Source organism: Anser anser (assembly GCF_964211835.1).
Source record: "Anser anser genome assembly, chromosome: 10".
Taxonomy (NCBI): domain Eukaryota; kingdom Metazoa; phylum Chordata; class Aves; order Anseriformes; family Anatidae; genus Anser; species Anser anser.
In genome coordinates this window covers 5,914,747-5,940,965 of record NC_139730.1, presented here as the reverse complement: position 1 = coordinate 5,940,965, position 26,219 = coordinate 5,914,747, and the positions used below count along the sequence as shown (strand labels likewise).

The 26,219-nt window shown below is 40.7% G+C and overlaps 1 protein-coding gene across 1 annotated transcript in view; it reads right to left on the bottom strand.

Annotated features, from left to right (window-relative positions):
* Positions 1–24,398, bottom strand: part of LOC310904653 (uncharacterized protein) — a 29,796-nt gene extending 5,398 nt beyond the window's left edge. Inside the window, exons 1-2 of the mRNA XM_083849712.1 lie at positions 24,096–24,398; positions 23,507–23,611 (exon numbers count right to left, since the gene is read on the bottom strand). Of these exons, the coding sequence (XP_083705838.1) occupies positions 23,507–23,611; positions 24,096–24,125 (135 nt within the window). The 5' untranslated portion in view covers positions 24,126–24,398. The remainder of the gene's footprint in view (positions 1–23,506; positions 23,612–24,095) is intronic.
* Positions 24,399–26,219: the final 1,821 nt, after the last annotated feature.

Genomic DNA, 26,219 nt, shown 5'->3' with positions numbered 1-26,219 from the left:
GGAGTGGGAAAAACCCTCGGGCTTCCTGGCAGAACTCTAAACTCTAATTATTTAGGGTCAGGAAGAAACTTCTTCTCTTGGCAGGTTATCCCAGAGTTGCCCACTAGAGGGTCTCCAGGGTGTTCCTTGAAGTCATCTGGTCTTGGTCATCATTAATAGCAGAGAGGCCGCATCCAGGATAATCATTCCTTTTCCCCCATGTACCAGTATACTCCTGCATGCAAGCTCTTTGCAAATATCTGTATTTTGCAGAACGGTCTTTAACTGGGGTCCTTTCCTGCAGCACAAAGGAAAGGCTGTTTGTCCCTCTGTCCATCCAATTTTACCTACCCAGTCCTACGGGCTCACATCAGAACAAAGAGCTGCGGGGGAGCGAGAGGAAGACATACACCAGGAGTAACAATCCTGCATCCCTTTGCAGGGATTTTAATGGTATATGTGAGGAAAAGTAATAAACGGGACATAGCCCATTAGGCAAGAACAAATTTTCTTCCCGTAATTTTATCTTTGTTTAATTGAATATTTAATTAGTATAAATATGAAACTAATTTTTTTATGTGTTCAGTACATTTAGCAAGAAGTGTTGATCCCGGTCTGCATCTTGAGAGGCATTTATGCAGACACGGACAGCAGCCATGCCCTTCTTGTCCCCTTCTGTGTGCTAATAGAAGTGAGCGGGTCATTTGGCATTAGCAAAGGAGTAACTTAGCATTTGCACTGAGCTGAATCTTGCCAGACTGTGTGCATATTGGAGCCAGTAGACAGCGGCTCCTTTCACGTTGATGAATGGCTTTTTTCAAGCGTTCTGCTCCCTAGTTATGAGAAGGGTGACCCGGTCAGGAGACGACTTTATGAAGCTATAAAAAATGTATGTCACTTCGGACTCTCTAATGTCACGGGAAAAAAAAAAAAAAAAAGGAGAGAGAGAGAGGGAGAGAGAGAGAGACGGAGAGAGAGAGGGGAAAAAAAAAAACCCTGTGCACAAAAAATAGCAGGGTAATAAGCCTGTTTTCAATGCACTAAATAGCTTTCTGTCTACAGCCCCTGTGTATCCCTGTGAGCTGGGGCTGCCGCTTGCTTCAACAAAGCAGCGAGGGTTTTGTGTGTGTTTAAAAAGGTTGATTCTCTTTGCCTTCCTATCACAGTAAATGCTTATCATGATGACAACAAGGCATTGGGAACGCAGGTCGGGTGGCTGTTACGTCGGCTGCTGCGAACAAGCTATAATGCACTTTAAAAAAATGTAATCCACTCAAGGTGGCTCTGACTTTTAAGTATGCAGAACAGCTCGAGAGAAAGGCACCATAAAAGCAAAGTAGCTTTGAAAGGACCTTTTCATCTAATATTTTATAAAGTATTTTCTCTGTGTCACAAAGAATAAAAAGTAAAGGATTGCCAGGTATGTTTGCCCCTATGCCTTTGGTTTAATACTCTGGAGTTTAAAGATACTGCCATGTAGATTTTAACAAAGACGGCCCTCTGTAGATCCATAATTTAGCATTCATTGAATTTTCCCATTTCTTTTTAGGCTTTGATATGCATATTTCATTGCATTAGATGCTTCCCCCTCCCTCATGCCCCCTTCCACCCACCTCCCAGAGATGTAGCACATTTTATAACTGATGTTAAAATGTTAATTTGCACAAGGTAAGTGGCCCGGAGGATTGAGGGCAGAGGCCTTTTCTTTATTAGGATTTCAATTAGTCACGGGCCAAGATGGGAACGCCCAGGTTCTGGGTTTGAACGCTGCCCTTGCCAAAGTTGAGATGCAAAAGCTCCTGAACTCCTAGACCCAACTACGGGTTCACTTTCCTGTTTTTCCTGGTGGGATTTCCAGTTCTCACCCCGCCCGGCACTGGAACAACTTGCATCACGGTAGAAACAAGATGGGCTCTGAGTTGAGTGCCTGGCTCAGACAGATCATGGACATTTCTCTATAGAAACTTGGACACCTCTGTGCTTTTTGACAAGCACAAATCAGTTTGGAAGGAACGCAGATCAGAAGGATTTAATAACAGCAGTGTGCAAGTTGGTGTTAAATGGGCGGAGGTGATGCAGAAATGCAACTTGCACCCTTCTGGTATTTTGTGGGGTTGCAAAATGGATGTAGCTTTAATTCATTTGGAAGTCCCTGGAGACTGAATTGAGTCCTAATGAAAGTTCCCATTGAAGTTAATGGACCTGATTCTCTTCTCATTGCAGGGAGTACTTCTAATTAAGTCAATAGAGTTACAATAGCATAAAACTGGTGTATGTGAGAGGACTAGCAGGTCTTGTGAGAGTTGAGCTTCCTAATGACAGGACTAAAATTGGACCCTGAAAATCCTGATCACTCTTGCACTGCAATAAATTCAGTGTAATTCCATCAAAATGCATCGAGCAGGCAGTGGCCTAAATACTGCAGGATTCTTCCCTGGTCATAAATGTGCAATTCCACCTTCCTCCTTGTGGAAGCAAGATCAGGATTTTGCTTTCAGTGGCTGGAGTACAGAAGCAAATGCAAATCCAGAAAAGGGGATGATTTTACTTTGATTATTATGTACTAATATTTAAATTGTTTATCACTGCAACCAGCATAGACATAAGTCACTGACAATACTCCCAATTCTTTCTCTCTGGCAGAGACACACCTCAAATGGTAAAGCTAATGGAAATCAAAGAAAGTCATGGTCACTACTTCCAAATGCTTTCTTTCTATGGAAATGCATTACACGGTATAGGACAGGTAGGGAGCTTACCCTAGCATCCCTTAAGATTGTGCAACAGCCTGCGACAGAACTGGCTGTCACCACCAGAACATCCTGCCTTAAGCCCAGGGCACCTCCCCTGCAATGGGAGGAAAGAAAACCATCAAACAGCATGCACTGAATGGCCCACTTCTCCTGACTGAGCCCAAGAGCAGCTGAGCTTTACCTACCAGCATAGAAGGTAGAGATAGTCAGTGCACCAAATCCCAAGACAGCTATCTAAAGCCATACTCTTTTTCTCCCATACTTCTGTCCTCTAAAACTGTTTAAGCTTGATAATGCATAAAATATATATTTTTGCAAGAAAAAAAATTCTCTCCATTTAAGAATTTATTAACAATTTACATAATTGCTTAAGTAATCTGCATAATTGACAGAAAGTTTAATTTGACCCTAGTTCAAATGCAACACTTATGGTTTTAAATTGAAATGGGTATAATTCATTTATGAGAGTAATTAAGCCATAGTGTCTAACAAATACAATGTATGCTGCCTGAGGCCTTCAAGGCCAGAACATGCTATTAGGATGTTTTATTTAAATACGTCAAATCTGTTCATCTCCAAAGCTGCCTGTGTTAAAATATATCAAATGTCTTACTTGACCTTTAAGGTGCCCTACTGAAAGCAGGGCATTAAAAAAAAATAAAATAAAAAAAAAATCACAGGCTTTCTTGTGTGCCTAAGAAAAGGCAGGAGTGGTTGAAAGGAGACCAAGGGAAGAGTGCTCTGAATGAGATTATCACACCGCCCAGCAGCAAGGCAGCTTTAAGGGACTGGTTTTGCCTTCATTAAATGAAATCCACTGCTGAGTGCAGTGCCAGCATACAGCTATTTACAACCACGTAAGCCATCCAAATAGAGCTTATGCGATGCAGAAATCTCTGTGTTGGCCTTCTGTGAAGGACAACCCAGCAGTCCCTGGAAATCCCTTGATTCCTCGGAGACCATTCAGGTTGTGCTAGCGTGAGCCAAGGCAGAGGAGGTAACCCCCAAATGCCAGTGCTGGCCAGTGATCGTCTCCCGTATTACCCCCGTGGAGGATGTCTGCTTAAGGTTACAGCTGTCCTTTAAGGACAGATTCAGTAGTCATTACTCAGTCTGAATGATACTTTCCTTTAGCTTTATCCCTGTCGACATTCTGGCTGCCACTCAAGGTCCTAGACTGACTGTTAGACTTCACATTTCCCTGTATTTGGGTTTATGAAATTATGGAGAGTTTAATCAGCTATAATCATTTTGCCCTAAGGGTTGGAAAATAAAAGGGTAGCTAAAGATACTTGTGTATATCTAAATCTGTGGAAGTGCAGTACATTTTTAATGAAAGCTTCCCTGCTTCTGTAAGGCTGCAGTTAGGAGAGTTAAGATGTTTCTTGGGAAGGAAAAGTGCTGAAGACCTATTCAGCACGAAGAAGAGTTTTTATTTTTGTTTTGGATTATTTTTTCCATGTTGGTGTGCTGAGATCCCTTCATGGGCCTGTAAAGTCCCAGGCTTAGGTCTGAGTCTGCAAACCCATGCCTGATTTCATCTGGTTCTCCATGTTGGACTACTGGGCTGACTCATCTTCCAAATACAGTTCCAGACTTGTTGGAGTACAACAAAACCTCAGCTCCTCAGTAATTTCAACAAGTTGATAGTCAGGTATTAAAAAGCTGATCATTCTTTCTTGAATGAACATCTAGTATCATACAGTAGAAATATGATGGTCTATGTGGTACATGCTACCACTGCTAATCTTTCCTCTGTAGTCAAAAGAAAGGGAGTACGAAACTGGACTTTGGGTTGTTTTGTTTATTTTCTCCAAATGTATGTTCCTAGTGTATTTCAAGTCGGACCTGCTCATTTTTCTAATTAAGACATTATGTGACAGACATAGGAGAGATGAGATGCAGGATGACTGTATGCCAAATAGTGATCTCAATTACCAGTTCTGTAGATTAAAGCTGTCTGGTATTACGGAATTTATTAAAGACCTTCCATAAGTGATGAGAATGTGCAGAACAGTAGTTTTGCCTAGTCTTGTGGTTACATCACTAGTTTCATGATAGATGGTGTTTCTACATCAGCTCCAGAGAAAGAAGGGCATGAAAAGTCAGCTTTCATTAAAAAAATCAGTAGAGATGATCAAATCACAACAGTTCGACAAGTCACCATGAGTCAGCTGAGCTGCAGCAACCATCCCTGGGCACGCTTTTATCTGAAAGCAAATGCTAGCTCATACGGTATACCTCAGGCTGCCTTGAAAGAGGGCAAAGTGAAGTGTATTATTTTGCATATGCCCCAGGCAGAAAAATGCACTTGCAGTAAGTTTCTGCAGCTCAGCTGACACATGGTAACTTGCTACAGTTTCCTGATAGCAATTACGAAGCATACTTCTCTAGCCTGTTTGCAGACGGGACATATAACTGGAAAACACCACCCTAATTAATCCAAAATAAATGAGGCCCATTACATGCTTATTGATTGATTAATTGATTGACTGATTTTTGAATTTAGATTAAAAAGTAATCAGCTAGTTATCTTCTTTCCCTGCCCCTAAAATCTAGTTTATAGTTTCAGAATGATTTCCCCTGAAATCAATATTAGGACAAGAAAGATGTAAAGTCCAGTTAGCTGAAGAGTCTGAATGACCATGTGAAAGGGTGAAAGTCTTAAAGTCCATGTTGGCAGATAAGAAGCGCTTATGAAGACTTCACAGAACAGATGTGAGGCACTAGTTTTAGATTAAAAAAATACTGAAACTTCTTAAAATGTTGTTTGTTATGTTAGTGGATTCTCTGCAACTGCACCGGTCTGATATAAATGGGTTAAGAGCGTCAAAACCAGTGTCATGTAAGCAAGAGAGTACACTGTGGTTTTAAGAAAAGGTCACATGTAAATGTCATAAAGGGTTCATGCTTCTGGTTCTATGTTCTTACAAATGAGTGGGATTATTAAATCTTCATATATATATATATAAAATAAAAATAATGATAATAAAAAATCTCTAGGCTTTTACTAGTGTTCAGTCCCACCTGGGAGGGAACTCTCCAGGTGACACTTGGACGGAGTACCCTAGGAACAGGGAGAGGAGAACAGTGGGGCAGGAGAGTGAGGGTCCTGGGGAATTTCCTAGGAGATTCCAATCACAATTACCAGGTCAGCTGCGTGAACCTGCTTGGAAAGTCTGCAAGGCAAACTGACCTCAGTGTGAAAATTAGGCCATCACACACATCTCTCTGAACATCTTTGATTCCAGAACATCTGCCCAGAATCAAGCACCACTAGTGAATTACTGATCATCATTACTGATCTAATAATAATCTCATAAATAATACATCGCCTTCAGCTTCTGGCAGCCAAGTCGGCAGCATGAAGTACTACTAACCCCGAAGGCACAAATTTCTTCTAAAGGGCCTCAGTTGAGCTTGTACCATCAGTTAAAAGTGCATGGGTTTCACAGCATTTAATTGCCTGATTTGCAGTTTCCAGGTAGCTGTCTAGATAGCAGTTAGACACTTAGGTAGCACAGAAAACTTTTACATCTGTAGTAGATAATTTCTATAATAAAATTAGAAAAAAAAAGTTACATATAAAATGTTGCATATAGTTTTTTATTGTATAGGAGAAAACATACTATTATTTGTTCTAAAAGAACAAAACCAGAATTCATTTCCTGTTATATGATGGTTTAATAAAGTCTTCATTTATAAGCCTTTAGATCCAGTTTGATTAGAAGGGAAGGTCTGTGATTAAACCAGTCAATCCGTCAATTGATCCTTCTTCAGCCCATTGCTTTCTGAATGTTACTGGCTTGATTCAGCAATCCATGCTTACTATTTTATTCTATGTGGAAAGCACCGCGGGGAGCAAATCTGTGCATGAACTTATAGCCTGTTGCAACACATTATTAACTCTCCACCCTGCCATTCTTTGTCCCTGTTAAGAATAGCTTTATCAGGATATATAACTTCAGGATAAACTAGGATTGGCTACACTGACATCATCGAGATAAGCCCAACATATTAAAGTCTTGCTCCTTGTGTTGCTTTGCTGGTTCCCTGGACAAGGTTTGCATGTGAATGTGGGCTGGACGCTCACCAGTAGTCTGGAGGAGTGTCCTGGCAGAATGTGGCTTTCCTTCTAAAGCGTTTCATTTCAAACAAGGTGGAGATTATTTTCAGATATGTATCCAGACCACTCTGCCATATTCCTGAAATATCTTTAACATGTAAGTAACTCCTGCCCCCGTTAAAACTTGAATAAAGGGGTTCATACCACAAGTAAGACATCATTGGCTACATCTCAAAAGCCAACCACAGTTAACATCTAAAAGGTAGTTTGTTTTGCTTCCCTTTCTGTATTGCATTGTTCCAGAACAAATTGCACCGAAATCTTTGAGGCTACCAAGAAGCAGATGTCCCATAAGAAAGGCAATGAAAAAAAATGAGCAGAAAGAGAGGTCTGGCTCCTAGGAAAACTAATCTATTTGACTAAGTAAAATGTCAGGACCAAATCCCACAGTCTGAGGTTTTGCCCATTCACTTTAATTTTTTTTTTCTTTTGTATTTTTTTTTAAATCATAAATTGTATTCTTTGCTCAGGCTGTAGCAAATTATTGTGTATACCCACAAGTAATTGTAAGGGCAGCTGACATCATTTAGACATCAAAATACCTGATAGAGCACTTAGATGTGCAAGTGACCTTAAATATACCCACTGAGAGTACAGAAATGGAAAGAGGGCTTTAAAGTCTGGCCTCTAGATTTTAAGTGCAGGTGATTCTGTGTTGTTTCATTTGAAGTGGTTCTAGCTGGGCTTGGAATTTGCATCCCTGCGCCATCAGAATGGCCTGTATTTTCTTAATTACCAAACAAATGGAGAGTAGCTGCTTGATTTTGACAGCTCCTTTGTGTATCATTCTTCACAGAACATGAATGATTAATGGAATTTTCCCAACACAGTCAAAGTTGTTTACTGATGGAATTAAAGCTGAAATTGGCAGTGCTCTTTAGGGAGGACTTTTTCTATAATGTCACCAGACCTGCCAAGCTCCCCTAAAAAATAGGGACAATTAGTGATGGGTCAGAAGGATTCTGGGTATTAAAAGGTTTGGTTCTCTCCAATGACAGTGAAAAGGCGGGGAGAGAATAATAAAAAAAAACCAAAGCCCTTTATTGATTATTTCCTTTATGGAATAATATCCTTGCATCCAAGTTCTGTGCTTGAATTAAAAGTGAAAAAAGTTAAAATTCAGTATCTGAAAATATGATGTACATAGAAGAAGCCAGATAAAGGACACCCGTGTCTTTGTTACCATTTGAAACATTAGAAAGGGCTGGAGCAACAGCTATCTGGTGAAGAAGGCAATCAGTACTGGCAGACAGAATGGAAGATGGTTGATGCTTGTGCATCCTGTCTTGTAAGGAAGATTACATGGCTGTTAGATGGCCTGGAGAGCTGTTTTCACTGGAAATATAGCTGTACAGACTGGGGATGGGGATGTGCATCAGAAGGAAATGGCAAGAGGCTGGTGGTCACGGCACGTAATGACAGCATGAAAGGAAGCCAAATCCAATGAGTAAGACAGAGCTACAGTCTAAACCATCTAGAATTATTCTGAGCATATTCATAAGTATTCTTTTTCCCCTGTATTTTCATCGTTTGCCTTCTTGTCCCCTTACATTGCCAGATTCCACAGGCAGAAAAATTTGTGGGAGTAATATCCTCCCATCAGCAGCAGTTCATCTGGGACACACTTATGAAGTTCATAAGAAAGGCAAGCCCTACACAGCATGCTCAATGTTTAAAGTGTTTTATGAACAACTTCACACCAACCCCAGGAGACAGTTAGATAAGCATGTGATTTATTTTTATTCCCATTTTCCAGATGGAGAAAAAATGGTGGAGTGACCTTCTAAAGGCCGCAGCAGGAGTTGAAACTGAGATGAGATCAAGGAGCTACTGACTACCCTTCCCATGGGGAAAAAATCAGATTGTTCTGCATCTCTCTTCTGCATCTATTGCACTGACAAAAGCCTTTTGCCACACTCACGCGAATGTGTCTACAAGATGGATTTTTATGACTGCAGTGGAATCTGGTAGATGGCCAGGATACTTTGGTTTTTAGCTATCCCATATCATACTTCCCTCATGTGCTTCTCTCTCTCCTGCCTCTAAGCATTTTTCAATAAACAGGCAAAATTACCCATGAGCAAGGCTGCAAGGGACAGCGCAGAGCCAGTGAAGCAGTATGCCTCCCATGCTTGTATAGTTAGCAGCAAGTATATATAACACAGCCCTGCCCTTCCTCTTCTAATCAAAGTGGCTTGCTACCAGGTAGGTGATCAGCTGCCAAAGGAGATTAATCTCCTCTTTTAGCATGTGTTTTGGGGTTGGAAGGGATATCAGTTGCTTTGGTGTGTTTTTAACATCATCTAAAGCATAGCCAAGGGATATAATCATACCCTTGGGAGAGCAAAGGTACAATACATAGCTAAGTGCCTCTAATCCACAGCAGCATGATTATCTATTGATAACTGCCTCCTCCTCTTTAGCTGTCCTACTAATCTTGAGTTTGGTTAATAAAAACAAATGAGTTCAGCATGCCACAGCAGGGTAGAGAACATGTTTTGGGGGTATCAGGGTGGGGGAAGGTTAAACGTTCTGTTTTGTTTTCTTTTGTTTTAATGCAAAACCCAACTGGCTTGGTGATCTCCAGATATGCACAAATACTGATGCCAGATATTCACTTGTACAGAAAAAAGTAATACAAGTACAAAAGGGAAGGCTGGGGTGGAGGAAGGGGAAATGGCTGGGACTGAGGACTGGGAGCCAATTCTTGCTGTGGTGTACTCTTACTGCCTTTGTGATCCTGGGCAAGCCTCTTAGATTAAATTTAATAATGAGGGTTGGATCCAATGACTGATACTAATTGGAAAGCAAAAGGCCCTTTCACCTTCCGCTACTAAATTTGCACCTGACGTTAGTTATCCGTAGTTAATTCTGTGCTATTTTATCCTAAAGTCAGACTTCAGCACGGATGAAACCTTATTGTAGTTGCTGTTGAACAACAGAACCTTTATTCTACACCATCTTCACAAAGTTATAAGAAAGTATATAATTTAACATGTGTTTTAAGAAATGGAAGGGCTTCCCAGAAGGGCCCAAGAAATGGAGAAACACACTATTAGTCAGAGTTGGAAACGTAACAAAAAATCTAGTGCAGCCTTACCATAAGCACAGATAATAGATGGTGAGTGGTGTGCTTGAGTCTGATGACACTTGCACTTGACCTGTGCAGAGTTACATGTATTACACCATCGTAACACGAAAGGGAACGTTCACATGGCGCAACACAATGGTACAGCAGGTGTATGCATCACCCAGTCATTAAATTAAACTGAGGAGAACAAATGCTTTTCTCATGTTTGAAAAGTATCTGTAGAAGGTAGAAAAATTAAAAAAAAAAAAAAAGGAAAAAAAAAGTTTGTTTATCCATCATATTTTCCAGGCAACTGTTCTCTTGAGGAATGGGCAAACAAATAGCCAGAAGTGAGTGGTGGGGAGAGGAAAGATATATATGAATTCTTTCAAGCAAGGCACATCTTGGAAATACCAAGTCTTTGTACTGGAATGTTATGTTCATGTTCTTTCCTGGTGCTGGCAAGGGTGGGGTAGCAGTCTTGGAAGAAATCAGTTTACCTGGGAAGGCCTGGGGCCTACCTGAAGAAAACAAAATTCCTTTGAGCAATGCTCTGTCCAGCCATTGCAAATGTTCTCAGAGTTCAAGCACTTCTACAATGGTCATTTGATCGTGAGACTTCCTGGCTCTTACACTATTTTAAACTGTTCAGAGGCACAACCAACTGCTACAGTAAACCTAAATAAATAAATAAATAGAATTGATCACATGCCCAGGCAATACTTACCATGGACTGTACTTATTTTGGCTAAAGATGTACAAGGAAGTTTTAAAAAAAATGCCCTGAAGGGAACAAATGATTAACAAGACAGTTGAAAAAGCAACCACAACACCCTGACTTACTGGAGCCATTGCAAAAAAAAAAAAAAAAAATTAAAAAAAAATCCAAATAATTTGATCTCTAACAAAGGAGGGCCTGTCAGGTCAGTAACCCAGAACTGAGGTAATGGTTTCATATAACAATAGTGCTTGACTTAGTGTTCATTTTCAACCCACAGTAGTAAAAGTAAAGTTCAACCTAACAGCAGCTGTCAAATACCTTCGCCTAATCCCCCCATAGCTGCTTTGGTACAATTTTGGTGGTGTAATACACGGTATCACCTGACCCCAACAAGGCCACCGCACTGTTAACACTTTGCCCTTGGGGGGCACATGCGCGGGTCAGAGCAGCTACAAACTTCCCCTTAGGTATTTAGGAGAAAGACTGGCTCACACTCCAGACTACAACTCTGCTGTACTCCGGGCCACAGGAGTGCGGAAATGTGTTTCTTTCCAAATCATTAAAGCCTGGCATTTCAGAGCTGGGCTCCGGGGAAAATGTCCCTGGCTCTCTGTGCCTTCCCTCCAGTATTTCAAAACATAGATGCTAAGCTTCAGTGCACCTTCCTGCTGGATTTTCAAACAACTTGGTGTTTTGCAGGCTTCAGGATATTATAAATATTGACTTTTTTTTTTCCCCCTAACTATGAGCTGTTCAGGGCATTTCTAGTGCTTGGGTTGTGATGTGCTGTGAGTAGTACAATGGAAAGAGCTGGGTTAACGAATCTCGCATCCCAGCAAAGCCTGAACATATATCTCTCCATAGGAAAGGAGCATTGCCTAAGGGTTAAAGAAAGCTATTGGGATATATCTCCCCATCAACCTTGGATCTCTACTTCTCTTCTTATCTAAATACCACATGCCTTCCCTCTGAAACAGGCATACCCGATGCCCAATAAAACTTGTGGTGTTTTGGTGTCCATTTGCATGAGACAGAAGGTGCTTTGGCACGTTGTCCAAGCTGACCAGAAGCCAAGGGACAGCATTGCTATGATATGAAACAACTTGCAAGAAAAAATAAATCCAAGCCCAGAGCTGTAGCTGACAGGTGCATAGTGTCTGATCTTCCTGCAGGTAGGCAGATAAAAGTTTACAAAGACCTTGTTGTACATGAACAGAAATGTGTTCTCTTATCACAACACCGTCAATGTCCTGCACCTATGCAACTTCAGGGAAATTCAGATAACGCTGAAGGATGCGGCCACTTTCTGCATGTCTAGACAATCTGCATAGTTTTCCTTATCCAAACAGGCAAGTCTGAGACACTTGAGGCAAAAGACTTTGGGGTGAGCTTCTAGTTCCTTTCAGTAGCTCTTCACATCTCACCTTAACCTCAGTCTTCTTCTCTTTGGATATTTATTGAGTTTGAACCCTTAGTTAATGGAAACTTCTAAGATTTCACTTGGCATGGAGGACATATGGGCAAAGCACCAAAGAGTGAAGTATTTCCCAACTCCATTTCAGAACAATTTATCTGGGAATCATTGGCAGATGCTTTTTCAGCTATGAACAGACTTTTTTGACACCCCATAACAACAAATATTCTTTCCCTTGGGTATCATGTTTGTTATTTAACTCTACATATTTCTCCATTTCTTGGTGTTCTTACACTGGATGAATAAATGATGATAATAATAATAATAGTTTTAATAACAATAATAGAAATCAATTTTTTATTTTTTTTTCCTTTAAGGTACAGCATTGTTCCACTTGACTGGCTATAACAGACTCAACTCCTTGAAAGTAATGGAATTACACTGCCAGCACAGTTCACTGGTCTGCCTCATTTTGGAAAATTCATCTCTCTTAATGTCTCAGCCACACTGAAGCTCAGCATCAGTTGCTAAGCCATGGGAGCTCAGCGTTGTAACCCAGCAGTCCCAAATCTCAGCTGTGCCCTAAAACATCCAAATACTCAAATTGGCATAACAGGAGCAAGGTTCTGTTCAACTGTGTGATCTGAGTATTTCTTTGGGAATAAAGTGGAATGTGACGCGATTCAAATCAGAGGGAAATTACCATTTTATGATTTCACTGTGTAAGTGCTACTGTACAAGAATGCTCAATTTTGTTTGATATTTATTATTGATTGATATTTAAATGATTGCCTTACCCTATGGAGCTGTTCTAACAAGGGACACTCAAGACTTCATAGTAATTTTACGAATCTGTCCAGTGAAGCAGCAATTTCTTTGTCTGAAAGCCGCCTAAGGTTCAAAAATCCACCTGTTTAAAAATCCAACCAAAAATTCACTAAGTCCACCTTCCTGTATCAGAGTTCAGGTATTTATATCACAGAGCTCACAACTAGATACCACTAAATGCTGATAACATTACCATACTAGCTTGAAATAGCCTATTGTCTGTACCTGCTGATAAACACCAACATTTTCACCTGCAAAACGTGCTAAAACTTGATACCCAGACTTTAAAAGTACAAACTATTGCTTTTCCACACATACACGAGAAGCAGATGATTTCAGAGGATTTGGATTTTTAACAGGGATACTGCACTAACACATATTCCCCAGGCACAGAAGACTGAGAATTTCCTCAGGCAGACAGCTATCTGGGGACTTTCCCTGCCATGTCTTACACCGTGTGCATGCTCTAGGAAAGGAGTCATATTTAGCACAGTACAATTTACCTGCATGATTAACCATTGACGGTGGTTTTGGATGTCTAATCAGATTATATTGGGTTTATGTACAATTTCCTAAGTAGGCCGACTGATAGATTGATCAAGGGTAGATGGGATCTGACAGCAGAATATTATGGCAGAATTCTTCCGGTGATGGATGAGCCCACCTTGACACAAACTCCAAAGCTTTGCCTCTTAGTAATAAATCTCAGCATGAAGTCATCTGTCTCTGACCTGAAGCTCGAAATCAACGACTCAGGATACTGAAGTTTCATCGTCTTTATGAACATTTAAGTTGGCTCAATGGCATAAATACACACCTCCCGCATTCAATCTCTTTAATGGTGGCAGGCCTTATAATGTTGGGGGGTTTTGTTTGTTTGTTTTATAAAAGGTAGCGACTCATAATGATTCTCTCACCAGCCAAGGAAATCACTGCTAATAGATTACATTCTGCACAATGCTTAATGAGCCATGATTGGGAAAGGAGATGGGAAATGGCACTTTGGATTGATTTAGCAAGGATTCAGTGAAGGCAATGCCATGACTCCACAAATAGCAGTAGGTTTTACGTGGTGTCATAGAATTATATAACAGGCACCTCAGGTAAAACCTACAAAATGTCTTGCTAGCTTGGGAGCTTAACTTGCATTTTCAAAGCCTATTTAAAGCCAGATTCTGAAATATACAGCTAGTTACCCAGAAGGCTTTTTCAAAGCAACAGCTTGAGTAACTTTCAGTAGGAGATGATTGTATAGGTTTAAAAAACAAAATGAAATTTTCCCCCAAGCCCACCTGAAAAATCTCCTGCATCCCTGGAACTCCAAAAATTGAAATATCTCATTCCTTTCTTGTAAACTGCAGTATGCACAGAATATTTGATGGCTTGATGTGGTGTTCACACCATCCAAAATTAATAATTTAATTTGCCTGAGACTTAATCCAAAGCCACTGAAGATACTGTGGCACTATTTCTTCATGGGATTTAAGCACCTAATTCTTACCAATTTCAGCAGGAGGTCAAGGTTTAGTTCTTTCAAAGATCCAGGTGCATGAGTCCTCAGATCATGTTTACATGCACTCATAATGTAAAAACGTGAGGCTGTGTAATAGAAACCCTCTGAGCTCCCTGTGCTTGGTAGACATCCTGGGTACCCACTGCAGCTCACTGAATTAATTGAGTAATGCTTTCAGGTGACCTACTGTAGACATTTTCGTCTGACGGAGCCAGGAAATGGGGTAGCTAATAGACCATTTTGGAGTATTGTAAGATCACAGCAATCTGATATTTAAGGAGGTTAATATAATACTAATTGGGGCCTAGGTGAAGAGTTCATAAGACAGATGAACCCACCTGAATTTTGAGAGCTTGAACAGCCAGATTCTTAACCCACATTCACCACTGCTTTGAGTGTTTTTGCTCTTTAACTAGAAAGGAAAAGAAACATCAGGAGACTGCTGTAATTGACAGCTTTTTCTGACTAACATTCTTGACTGCATCTTCTAGGTTCATGATTGCTGATAACATACCAATGTCATGGCCAATGAGAAAAATCAACTTGTAGGATCAAATTCACCTCCTGACTGACTCTGGTAGACCTAAATGCACACTCCGAGATTTTATTCCTGCTAAAATCAAAGTCTAGAAACTGACAAAACTGCATTATTGTCAACCCCTGTAGGGAGGCCAGGAAAGTAGGAATAACAGTTAAGATAGCCCTGCGTGAATAATTCATAGGGAATAATTTATTTGATGAATCGACCTTTTTTTTTTTCCTCCCTGTCCATGGCCCTGTCCACAAGCAGCCTCTGATATTCTCTCCTCTGTTGTTACTCAAATTGAAAATATCTACTGAATAATTTCTAAGGATAATTCTTGCTCTGCAAATTTGTCCCTGAGCAGTTCACTGTGAACATTCAGTATCTGAAATTCCAGGGCTAGTCAGACACACAGATCTCATGGTGTTATTCCTGTTCTTTGCATAAAGGACATATACATATGAAACAGTGCATTTTCCACTCTAGCTAATGGAAGTTATGAGCCCTTTAATGTAGCGTTAAGCTCTGTAAGGTTCATATTTGATTGTAAGGCCCCAGTTCTGATTCACATGAGATAAATAACATGTATAACTAAAGGAAATAAGGCTTTTTGTCAGGGATTTTCTTATCACCCTGGAGGTACCTCCCAGTCAAATACACTAGCTGCCCAATGAGACCTTAAGAAAGCCACGAGTGAAAAGGAGCAAATTCAGATTGTAAGTGGAAAAAAGGGCAAGCCCTGGCCACCTTCCTCAGCACCTCAGTGAGGAGGGCACACCAACATCTTCACCCCACCCAGAGCCAGCTGAAGTTTTCAGGGCTTGCTCAGCCCTCTGAGCCTGGTCCAGGAAAGCTCTGATCTTGCATACAGCACCTTCCTCATATTGCAGAGGAAATAACATGCAAAACTTTGTATTTTCAGTAATGTAAAAGCCTTGCCAGTTATTTTACAGCTCCCACGCTGGTTTTTGAATGGTTTGGTGCAAAGCAGCTCCTCAATTCCCTTTGAAGCATGATCATTTGTTTACTTGCTCCACTCATTATGTTCTGCACTCACGTAAGGCGACTACAAGACTGACTGCACATCGACTTTCAGAATCAGGGGAAAAAGGGGAGCAAGACAGAGTTAAGAGTTTCAGCCATAAAAGCTTTTGACACATCTTTCTGTCTCTTTCCGTCCATGTAATCAATCTTCTAAGTTTCCAGGAGCAGCTGAGATTTTTAAAAACAGCTGTAATCTGTGGTCATTGATGGTGGAGTAGATTGTTTGCCAAACTATTACCATAACTGTCAACAGAAATCAGAAAAATAATCTCATTGTGCTGGACAGATGCCTTTCCTGCATTATTGATATAGTCACTCCAGAGTAATAGAGAAATATAAAGCATTGTTCTATTTACAAAAGGAGATTGGCCAAGTCCTTGAGAGTGAGCAGGAGGGACAGGCACTTAAAGGAAGTGAGATATAGTCAACTCAGTAAAAGTTATGTGTCAGGGTCATGTGGCCTCCATAGTCAGCAGTAGAATCTCAGTTTTCAATAGCTTTTCCTCTCCTTTCTCACTTTCAGATTTAGCTCCATAGCTTAATCTCTGACTAAATGAGCTTTCCAGGGTTTCAGTGCAGCACCGTGGAATTCACCCAGCTTTTCCCCCTTTCCTCTGGCTGCCAGCATGACAACCCCAAATGCATCTCAGGGACTGCCACATTTCCAGAATATGCAAAACCACTTCATCTTCACCGTGCGCCTCTGTGTAGCAAGGATAAATCAGGTCAGTGCTGCCCATTATAATACAATATAAGAGAAATTTGTTTGCTTGCCATCAAGATATCTCAGAAAATACTTCGCAAAGCAATGTACTAAATATGAGCATTGCAGCAAATCTTTAGGCAGATGGAGCAGCCAGCCTGCATTTAGCCATAGCGCCCACAGAGTCTTTTGCTGTTACAAATGTTTGTATATAGAGAAGGGCCCAATTTTGCCTTGGAATCTGCTACAGTGAACCGATAACCCCAAGATCCCCATTTATAGCACAAATGAATAAATATCTATATATTTGGAGGACTGGAGGTGGGACTGGAGCTTCTATTTTCATTTGAACACCATGCAAGGGTCAGGCACAGTGAAAGTCCCGTGATCAGCTGAGGACAGGATCCGGGAGATACATGGTCTCCTCCTGTTTTTTTTTTTTTTTTTTGGAAGGTTTTCTGATTTTAAAAATTACCTCACATTTCACTGCAGGGAAAAGTTTCTCTTCTCATCAGCTTTTGAAAACACAGAATTGGATTTTTTTGTGGAGCAGGAATTATCTATAGAAGTAGCCCTCTATTTAACTTGAAAAGAGAAATTAGCTTTTACAAAATTACAGCAGTATTTAGCTTATTCTTGTTCAAAAGCAGCTATGTGAGATCCTAGCCTCATTTTTGAAGCAACAAAAGTACTTTTCGGCAGCTTAGTGTTTTGAGGCAACACATGGCTTTTTTCTTTCTTTCTTATGATAAAAACATACAGATGCAATCTTTGTCTCAATACAAAAAAAGATGGAAATAAAATCAGTTCATCAAATTTGGCATAATGAGAATTATTGTCATGCTATAAAAATAATTTTAATAACACCAACAACAAAATTGCTTTTGCCCCAGTTTTAGTGAAATGTCTGTGAAAGAGCCACCCTAGTGAAGCAAATGGATTCTCTGGTCTGATGTGTGAAATTCAGCAGTACGTGGAGGAAAAAAAATACAACCAACAGCAGGGCTAATTAAAGGACAAATTCTTCCTGGTTACTACCAGTCGATAAATAGCTTGGACTCATCATGCAGCCTGTAAAACATTTGTAGCTTTCAAATCAGAACAACTTATTGTGAGAAAAATGCCTTCATGCAGAAGGACAGTCTGTAGTCAGGAAATGAATGCATGAAGAACCCTTGACACTGTATTTGTCTTGACACATGCTCTTCTGCTCTGAACTTACGCTCTGGGTACCAAGATGTTCTGAATCCCTTAGCACACAGCATGGACAAGAGGTTTGACCCAAGTCTTTGGTGCATTACACCACCAATTTATACCTATCTCCAGCACACGTGAGTGCGCACACATGCACACAAGCAGATACCAAGACCAATAGCATTTTTAATTGAAAAGCATAAATTTGGCCTGCTAAATCTATTAACGTTTTGTTTTAATTAGGAACCCAGCTGCTTCCTGAGATTTTGCAGTCTGGGTTTCAGAACTTTAGCTGTACTGAAAATGAGTCTCAAGTGAGTTGCTTTGAGTCTTTCAGCTCAGCATTTTTACAGACTTTTTGGAAGAGAGATGTTTCAAAAACTTTCCACAGCACACACACAAACCCTCCTGTCCTTGGTTTGCCTCATGGAAGGCAAACCCTCATCTTCACATTCTTCTTAAATCCAGATGAAGTTTCTCTGTCCTTAAAGAGTAGTTAAAGTCCACTACTGGTCTTAAACATAGTTCTCGGAGAGGACCAAATTAAAAGATGTTTTTGCCACCCAGAAACATCCCTTCCCTAGTGCAGAGAGTGCAGTTAATTAATTAGACTTCCTGGTAAGTAATGTCACTGTTATTTTCTTTTGTCAAGTACCTGAGAGTTAAATTCAGGGAGAAGCCTGCCAGATTTAAGGACCCCGTCTTGGGGCTCAGAGAAGTCAAGCAATAAATGTGTCCTTTTCTTGGAACAGTTATTTAATCAGATCACACATTAATGAACTTCAGGGCACTCCGGCACTCGCTCCTGCTATGTCTGCATTGCCACTGCTAGCCAGAGAAGCACTTAACTGAGAAAACACACACCGTGCTGGTGACAGTGCACGGTCACTTAAGAGCAAGGCATCCTCCCAAAGCACCAAAATTATTCCAGCCTTCATATAAGGCTACCTTTTATTTTTTTTTTCTTTCCTTTTGCAACCCAGTGCCACTTTCAGAGCCTGGTATCCATATATCTACCTATGACTCCAGCCCATGGAAAAGTTATGAGAGAAGGAAGCAAAGCAAAGTCAAGTGAGGTAGCAATGCACGTCATCTCATGTGCTGTTAAGGAGGACAGAGAAGCCCTGGTTTCAGCTGTATATACTATTCCTCACAGACGGTTCCTGGCTTTGCTCCTATTTGGATGCCCAGGTTTTCTCAGCATTACCCTCTGAGGGTAGAGGAATTAGCTATCTGATGGCCTTCTCTATCCAACCAAAAAGGGAAATCTGGCATAGGATGTCTTCAGCTTTACATCAGCTACTCAGAAAAACTTTCCAAATAGCTCAACTCATGACATTAGTTTATTTTATCAATCTAGCTTTGATTCACTGATAATAAACATGTCAGCAAAACTTTTGGACATACTCATTAATAATAAACAGAAATCTAAGCTCTCACTAGTTTGTCAGAAAATGGGGATTGCTTTCTCAAAAAAAATTAATATAATAGATACTGAAATGTTTTCATGTATGACTTCAATATTTCATTAAAGAATTCCAGCCTCCTCAAGCAGAGAGACCTCTCAAAGTAAGAAGTTCCCCACCTATAACAAGTTCATGCAGACCAAAAGCAGTCAGCCAGTCCTACGATTTTGTAGAGTCCCCTTAATTAGATCTATGGACACAGATTTAAGGTCTTTCAGTCCCATTTTTTTTTGTCATGATACTCATGTCTTCTCTTTTAACTTTGCTCTTGATGTCATGGAATTATATGAGATGCTCAGACTACATTAAAGATCTCTAGTTTGTACACAGGAAAATGGAAGTTTGAAATAAAATATTTTTTTTGTATAAATCTGAATTCTGTATTTCTTTTTAGGAAAATTAAGTTATACCTTAAAACCAACCTAAAATCTTCCAAATGCAGATTTTTAAATTTTGACATGTCAAATTCTTAACCAAATAATGGAAAAAAATAATCCAGCAAGGATGTTGCTCTTTTTTTTTTAATCTGTTATCTTTAAACAATAGCATAGTTTGGAGATGGTAAGAAGGCAACAGAGGGAATGACTTGGCCAGCTCTAACTGTAATCTAGAGCAAGCCCAGTGAAGCTCTGAGTGGTACATTGTCTTCTTTGGGCTCCAAAACAATTTCTAGTCTTTGCTTCCCAGACCAGTCTTAATTAGCTTGGAGCTGCCAGTTCTTGCTCATTAGGACATTTCATGACTTTACCTCTGTCTTGCTCTGACGTCCCAGCTGCTCAGTCCTGCAGTTTGCCAGTGCTGCGGCTGGGGAAACTTTGTATATCTACGAAGCCTACAGCAATATCGAAACAGGCCTGGGCAAAACTGGGGACTGGAAGGTCTTGGGTTCCAACAGCTGTTTCCAAACCTCCGTGACAAAGCTTTGTGTTACAGCACTGAAAATGTCTGAAGCTTGCTTAAGTTAAAAGGAGGAAAAAAAAAAAAGCCTTGCTGATTTGAGAGTGCTTTGAGGGAGGGCCTCCCTCACACATTTATTGCAGCACAGCTGAGATTCCCTCCTGATAGCACTCCCCTTTCCCCTTCTCCCAAAGGGCTGCTCTGCCACCTTATCTCAAGTCTTTTTTGGCTTGTTTACTAAATCTTCAGTCTGCCCGCTCAGGGTTAAGTACCCTCAACTTCAGTATGATCCTCCACCACGTGCTTTGGTTCTAGGGTTGACTCATAAGTAGAAGAGTCCTTAAGCCTCAACAAGCAGATTGAAAACTCAGTAAACAAGCTGAAGAAAAGAAACTTAAGAAGTCCAAGTCTCCAGCCACATAGGCATGAAAAGCACTTTATATAATATGTATTTACAAGGAGGTTTTCAGTGACTTTGTGATGATTTATAGTATGTATGTTTTATATCTTTTGAATTTTTACCCTTCCACAACCCTTCCTAGTCAAAGATAGGTTTATTGTATACCAGTTTACCCATACTTAACTCAGACTTACTAGTTAAATACTGAGAACCACTATGCAGAATTGCTTGTTTTTCGCAAAAAGAACAAATGTCAAGGAAAGTTAAGTGAATTCTTTTCAAAAATGCCTTTCTGCAACCTATCAATATAAATGTTCCAGAGGTATATGGATATAAACTTACATAATCCTAGGTATATTTAGAGTTTCCATGGAAACCATTTCTTTGACAAAAGAACAACATTGCTCTTGGTTATTTGTAACTCACACCTGGTGAAGTCCAGCTTTGGACCAGGAGGTGACTCTGATGACACCAAGGGAATCGACTTGGCTGATTTCAGATTCTCAGCCAGAACAGAAGGAGCCAGGAACATTCCTCCCTTATCCATAAACGAAGACAGTAACAGTGAAACAGTTTAGGTAATCTGACCCCTGGAAACATCCAAATCCCAGCCTACCTGCCTGCCCCCTTGCAGGGACCCTTCTGATTATGGTGTTTCTGTAAAAGGGAGTGAGTGGGCAAGGTCTCAGTTCTTCTTAAGTGAGCATGCATATTCCGCATGTTGCAGGTTTTCCCCCAAGTGTAAGCTGCTCTTCCAATAAATGCTGTTTTGACAGCAGTGTTGCAGCTTGCCAGGAACTGCTCCCAGTGCAGGGCGCCTGCATCTGTGCATCTGCAAAGGCATCTGCAGAGCTGCAGTCCTAATTCTCACACCATTCATCTTCCCTTCTTTTACTCAATTCTTCCAGACAAAAGGGGAGGGGAGAGGAGAGAAGAGTCCAGTCTGACCTTCCTCCTACCTCCGGAAACACTCCAATAAGAGGAGCTGTAAACTGTAGCTGGATTTCTAGCTGACAGCAGCTGGGAGTCAACAGCAGCCCATCTTATCCACTTCAGAAGTGATCCCTGGCTGATTGGACAAATATTTCCTATTTATCAGCTTCTCTCCCCTCCTGGATAATTCTAGGGTTAATCCACCACACCACCTCCTCAGCCCAGCCCCGTGATATTGACACTTAAGAAACACAGAGCTGTTTATATTTCATTGGAGAGCTCATACTATCAATTTTCACATTAGTGAGTCCAGCTATTGCTCTCTTCTATCGGGATCTATTGAGTGGTGGCAGTAGAGATATCCGCTGTAGTGAAGGAAAAAAAAATACTTAGCTGTCTGATGAAATGTTTTAAATGCATAGGGTTCACCTTGGGGTTGGCTGCTGCTCAGATTTTATCCATTAATAACACGCAGGGCTGCCACACTACTCTCCAGGGCTGATAGGAAAAATAGTACCACTTACAGATCCCCTGGTTTGCCTCGGGGAGAGTGCACCAAATGCAGCACATATCATACATTTTTTGGGCTGAAATTTACTCCACAAGAAGAAAAAAACGCAAACATTCTTATATTAAGAAATAAAACCCAACCTTATTCCTGCAGCACAGACAAAGCGAAGTTGCCATGTAGGCCAGTAGTTGCAGACCTCAAGTGTTTTGCTTAGGCTACGAAATGCCTCTGGGCAAAACAGGGGTAAGATTTCAGAGTAAAGGGCCTTTTTTAGCTTACTGCCCTTCAGGTTGACATTTCACCCAGCAGGGAGAAGAATCTGAATTGTTACAAGGAGCCAAGAGCAAAAGAGTGGACTCTCGGTTGGCCGTCATCTTTCCAGCAAAAAAATGTCTCATTTATTTATATTCTTTTTTCCCCTTACCATTGAAACAATTCACAGGAAAATGATCATCAGAATAAGAATTGTTAACTGATTAGATTATTGTCAGCATTCAGTACAAGAACACAGCCAAGTGCTTAAGGGTAAGTATTATTTTCATCTAGTGATGAAGCTAAGAAAGGATTCTGCACCCAATTCCCTGTACATTAATGATCTGAAGATATTTGGGTTGGGTTGCATTGTTTTTCCCTCTCTTTCAAAGTGAGCCACAGAGCTCTTTGCTGCCAGGAAGTGTTATTTAAGAATATGAGTTTCTTTTGTAAAGGGAAAGGCATAATTAGATGTTAAGAGCTGATTATTGTATTGTTCTCCACAAAGATTTGCAAAAGGAACTGCATTTGAAGAAAGAAGGGAAAGTGTGTATTGTGCTTGGAAAGTGAGAGGTATCTGGCTTAAATATTCTTTGTCTCCATATCTGAAAACTTTTCACAAGAGATAAGAAGTAACCCAACTTCCCACAGCACTCTGCAGATACAGCTTTTGCTGCAAGCAGCCCATTTACCTACAATACCTGCTGGTGTAACCTGGCACCAGCGTTCCCATCCCAAGGACCAACAAAATCAACATCTCCTCAAATAGATATCACTCGAAACAGAAAAGCATGTTGGTTTTTTTGTTTGTTTTGCTTTTGTAAGGAGCTTCTTGAAACAAGCCAAACTTGTATCCATACAATGTTTGTACTGCTCCAGCCCCAGGGAGCCATTGTACCTCATGCTCCTCCCTTAGGCCCTCAGAGAAGCAAGATGTTTCTAACAGGCAGCTCGCTGAGAAAAATTTGTAAGAAATAAGTGTGGACAAGGACCTGTCTAACTCATCCAAACTCAGTAAGATATTTAGGGTAGACACTGGTCCATGTTGCACTCGGAAGAGCACTGAGCTACAAGGGACACCCACTAAGTACCTCTCTGTTCTAAGCCATACCACAGGGTACACATGCTATTCAAGTTTCTATTCCACCCAACAAAATATTTAAAATAAAGTTGTCAAACCTCATTATTTTCTCTGGACGGTCCTGGAACAGTCCTCAGCAGATTGTTCAACCAACACAGGCCTTCAGCTGCTGCTGACCTCCATTTGTTTTTCAGCAGCTGCATCTGTGAGGGGATAATCAACATACTTAAGCATTCACTTCTTTATTACTCTTCTCACCAAGTGACAAGTGCTTCAGCCCTGCCTAACACGTCCTGGAGCCACAGAGACATTGCCACCTCAGAGCTGCCTCTCCCTGCTGCTACTTCTTCCTCCTTGGTCTCCACTATGTCTGTAGGTTATGCAGTTCATCACTGAGTACAGCTCAAGTACCAGCCAGAAAAAAAAAAAATGAAAAAAAAATGAGGCTACCTATGCTTTAATGGCTGGCATGATGACCTGGCCACCCCAGCAAGACCTCAGCCTTGCACCAGCCTGTTTCACCTCTGCTTCTGGAATCTACACTAGTTGTGATGAGCTGGGAATAACTGTGGTTTTTAACAGCTGGACTTCTTTCTAGCAGTTCCAAGGAAATTTGTCCTCTTTTAGGAAATAAAGTAAAGAATTTAGCTAGGATTATGTGTTATATCCTGCTCACTGTATCCTTACCATTTTCCAAGTCTCTTCAAGGTATCTCATTATAGAATTCTTTAAGGCCCATTTTAAAGCTCATTAAGTGATTTTTCTCCTACCAGAAGTTTGTTCCAAATCTTCCCAGATATCATGCTAAAAAGGTTCTAACCTTCAAAATACAGGATTGTATAAAAGAGAAGCAACACCTAAAACTTTTCAGTCTATTTTATATTGCTACCTATGAACCACACTCTATAGCACCTAAATATCTACATCTAAGCTACATACATGAGCACAAAGAGGAAAGAATGGTAAAAACACCTCAGCTTCCCTGACCCCAAACAAAATGGCTCCCATGGCACACACTCATCCTTTTATAGCCCCTTTCCCTGCCCTCTTTTTCACTCTGTGAACTCACAGCTTCACATGGAGAGGAAATTAATTAATTAATTAATTAACCCCTTACATACAAGAAATAAAGCACTCTTATATTTTATCATACTTTTGTGAAAAATAAACTGCTGCACAACCAGAGAAGTTCTTGGAGCCAAAGGCTGAGCTGACACCGCCCCTGATTTGGGGACAGGTGTCACAGTCTTTTAATCTGCAGTAACAGCCTTTAGCTGTATCACAATTAACACACTCCTTGTGCCAAAGTATAACGAATTTGTGTGTTCTCCATGGACCTGCTTGCAGTCTGAGGTGAGAACTAATGAATTGTCAGGGCTACACGAGGAAGACAAGGACATGGAAGCAGAGGGAAAGAATAAGAATACAAGCATCTGCGTGCATAGGACAAATCTGCTCTCTCTCATATTAGGCAGACAATTTGTAAGGCATTGGTAACCAAGCCATCCCTTTCCCTGCAATCACTCTGTTTAGTTAGGACTGAACCCAAAGGCAGTTTGTACAGGACTTTGTTTGAACACATCCCTTCAGTTTATTTATTTATTTATTTATTTTTCCTTCTATGCATCTTCATCCTTCATGGTTGATTTAGATTATGATGTAAACTAACTGAACATGACACAGCTGCTCTCTTCAATAACCAAGGAGATGCTGGCTGCCACTCACCCTGGCATGCTGGTGATTCACAGCAGGGCCTACTGGGCTTATGGGGGCCCTCTTTTTTGGCATCTGTCTATACCATCCTCATGCAGTTTGCTGAAACAAAACCAACGATGTTAGCAGCATATGGGCAGCCAGAATAGGGGTCATTTACCTTATTTGCCAACAAAGTAGAGGACAAGGCCCAGCGGAACAGCAATAGATTGAGAAGAGCTGGCGACACAGCAGCAGAAGAGGAAACTGAGCAGGAAGGATCCCAGGAGTCACCTCTGCCCATACGTCCCTTTCCTTTGAAATGTTTAGTTTATGAGGTCTGTACAAACTATTTGGTTTTAAATTCTGTGAGTTTTGATCATCTGAACTGCCTCTGCCAAGCCAAACTCATATGGTGGAAATGGACACCCCACCTCAGATATGAAGGCCAACTCCAAAGTTTGCTGAAAGCTGAGAAAGATTTTGTTGACAATCAAATTCATGTAAGAGCTAACAAAAAAAAAATAAATCACTTCCATCTGTGTACGCTTTGACTCATACAGGCCTGGCCTGACACTGGAGAAGCCAAAAATCTGTCAGGGATTTGATCTAATTGTACATCTAACCTGACCAGAAGTAAGAATAATTGGAAACCTCTCAAGTAGATTGTTCTTCGTAACTTACCAGGACAAGCCACACACCATCAGCTTGCACAACCCAACTTCTGCGAACAAAAGCAGTCTGGATAATTTTGGAGAAGACACCAAGCATTCAGACTTACAGATTAGCTTTCTCTGTCACTGCCAGAAAAAAATTAGGAACTTATTTCTGCTGTGTAATACCTCTAGGCATAAGGTTACAGCGCTGGACATGTTTTAACATATAGGCTATGCTGAAACAAAGAACTTGACGAAGGTGGTTAGTGGAGAAAAATAGCTCTAAACAGAATGATGTCTGCATAAACCAAGGATGACAAATCTGATGTTACATGAAAACATAGGTATATGGCACTGTGAATTTAAAAGGTGCCTCACATAGTAGACATAGTTCAAGTATTTATTATGACTCAGGTTCATGAAAAATGTCCCCATTTTTGTTAGCAATTTTTGCCTAGAAAAT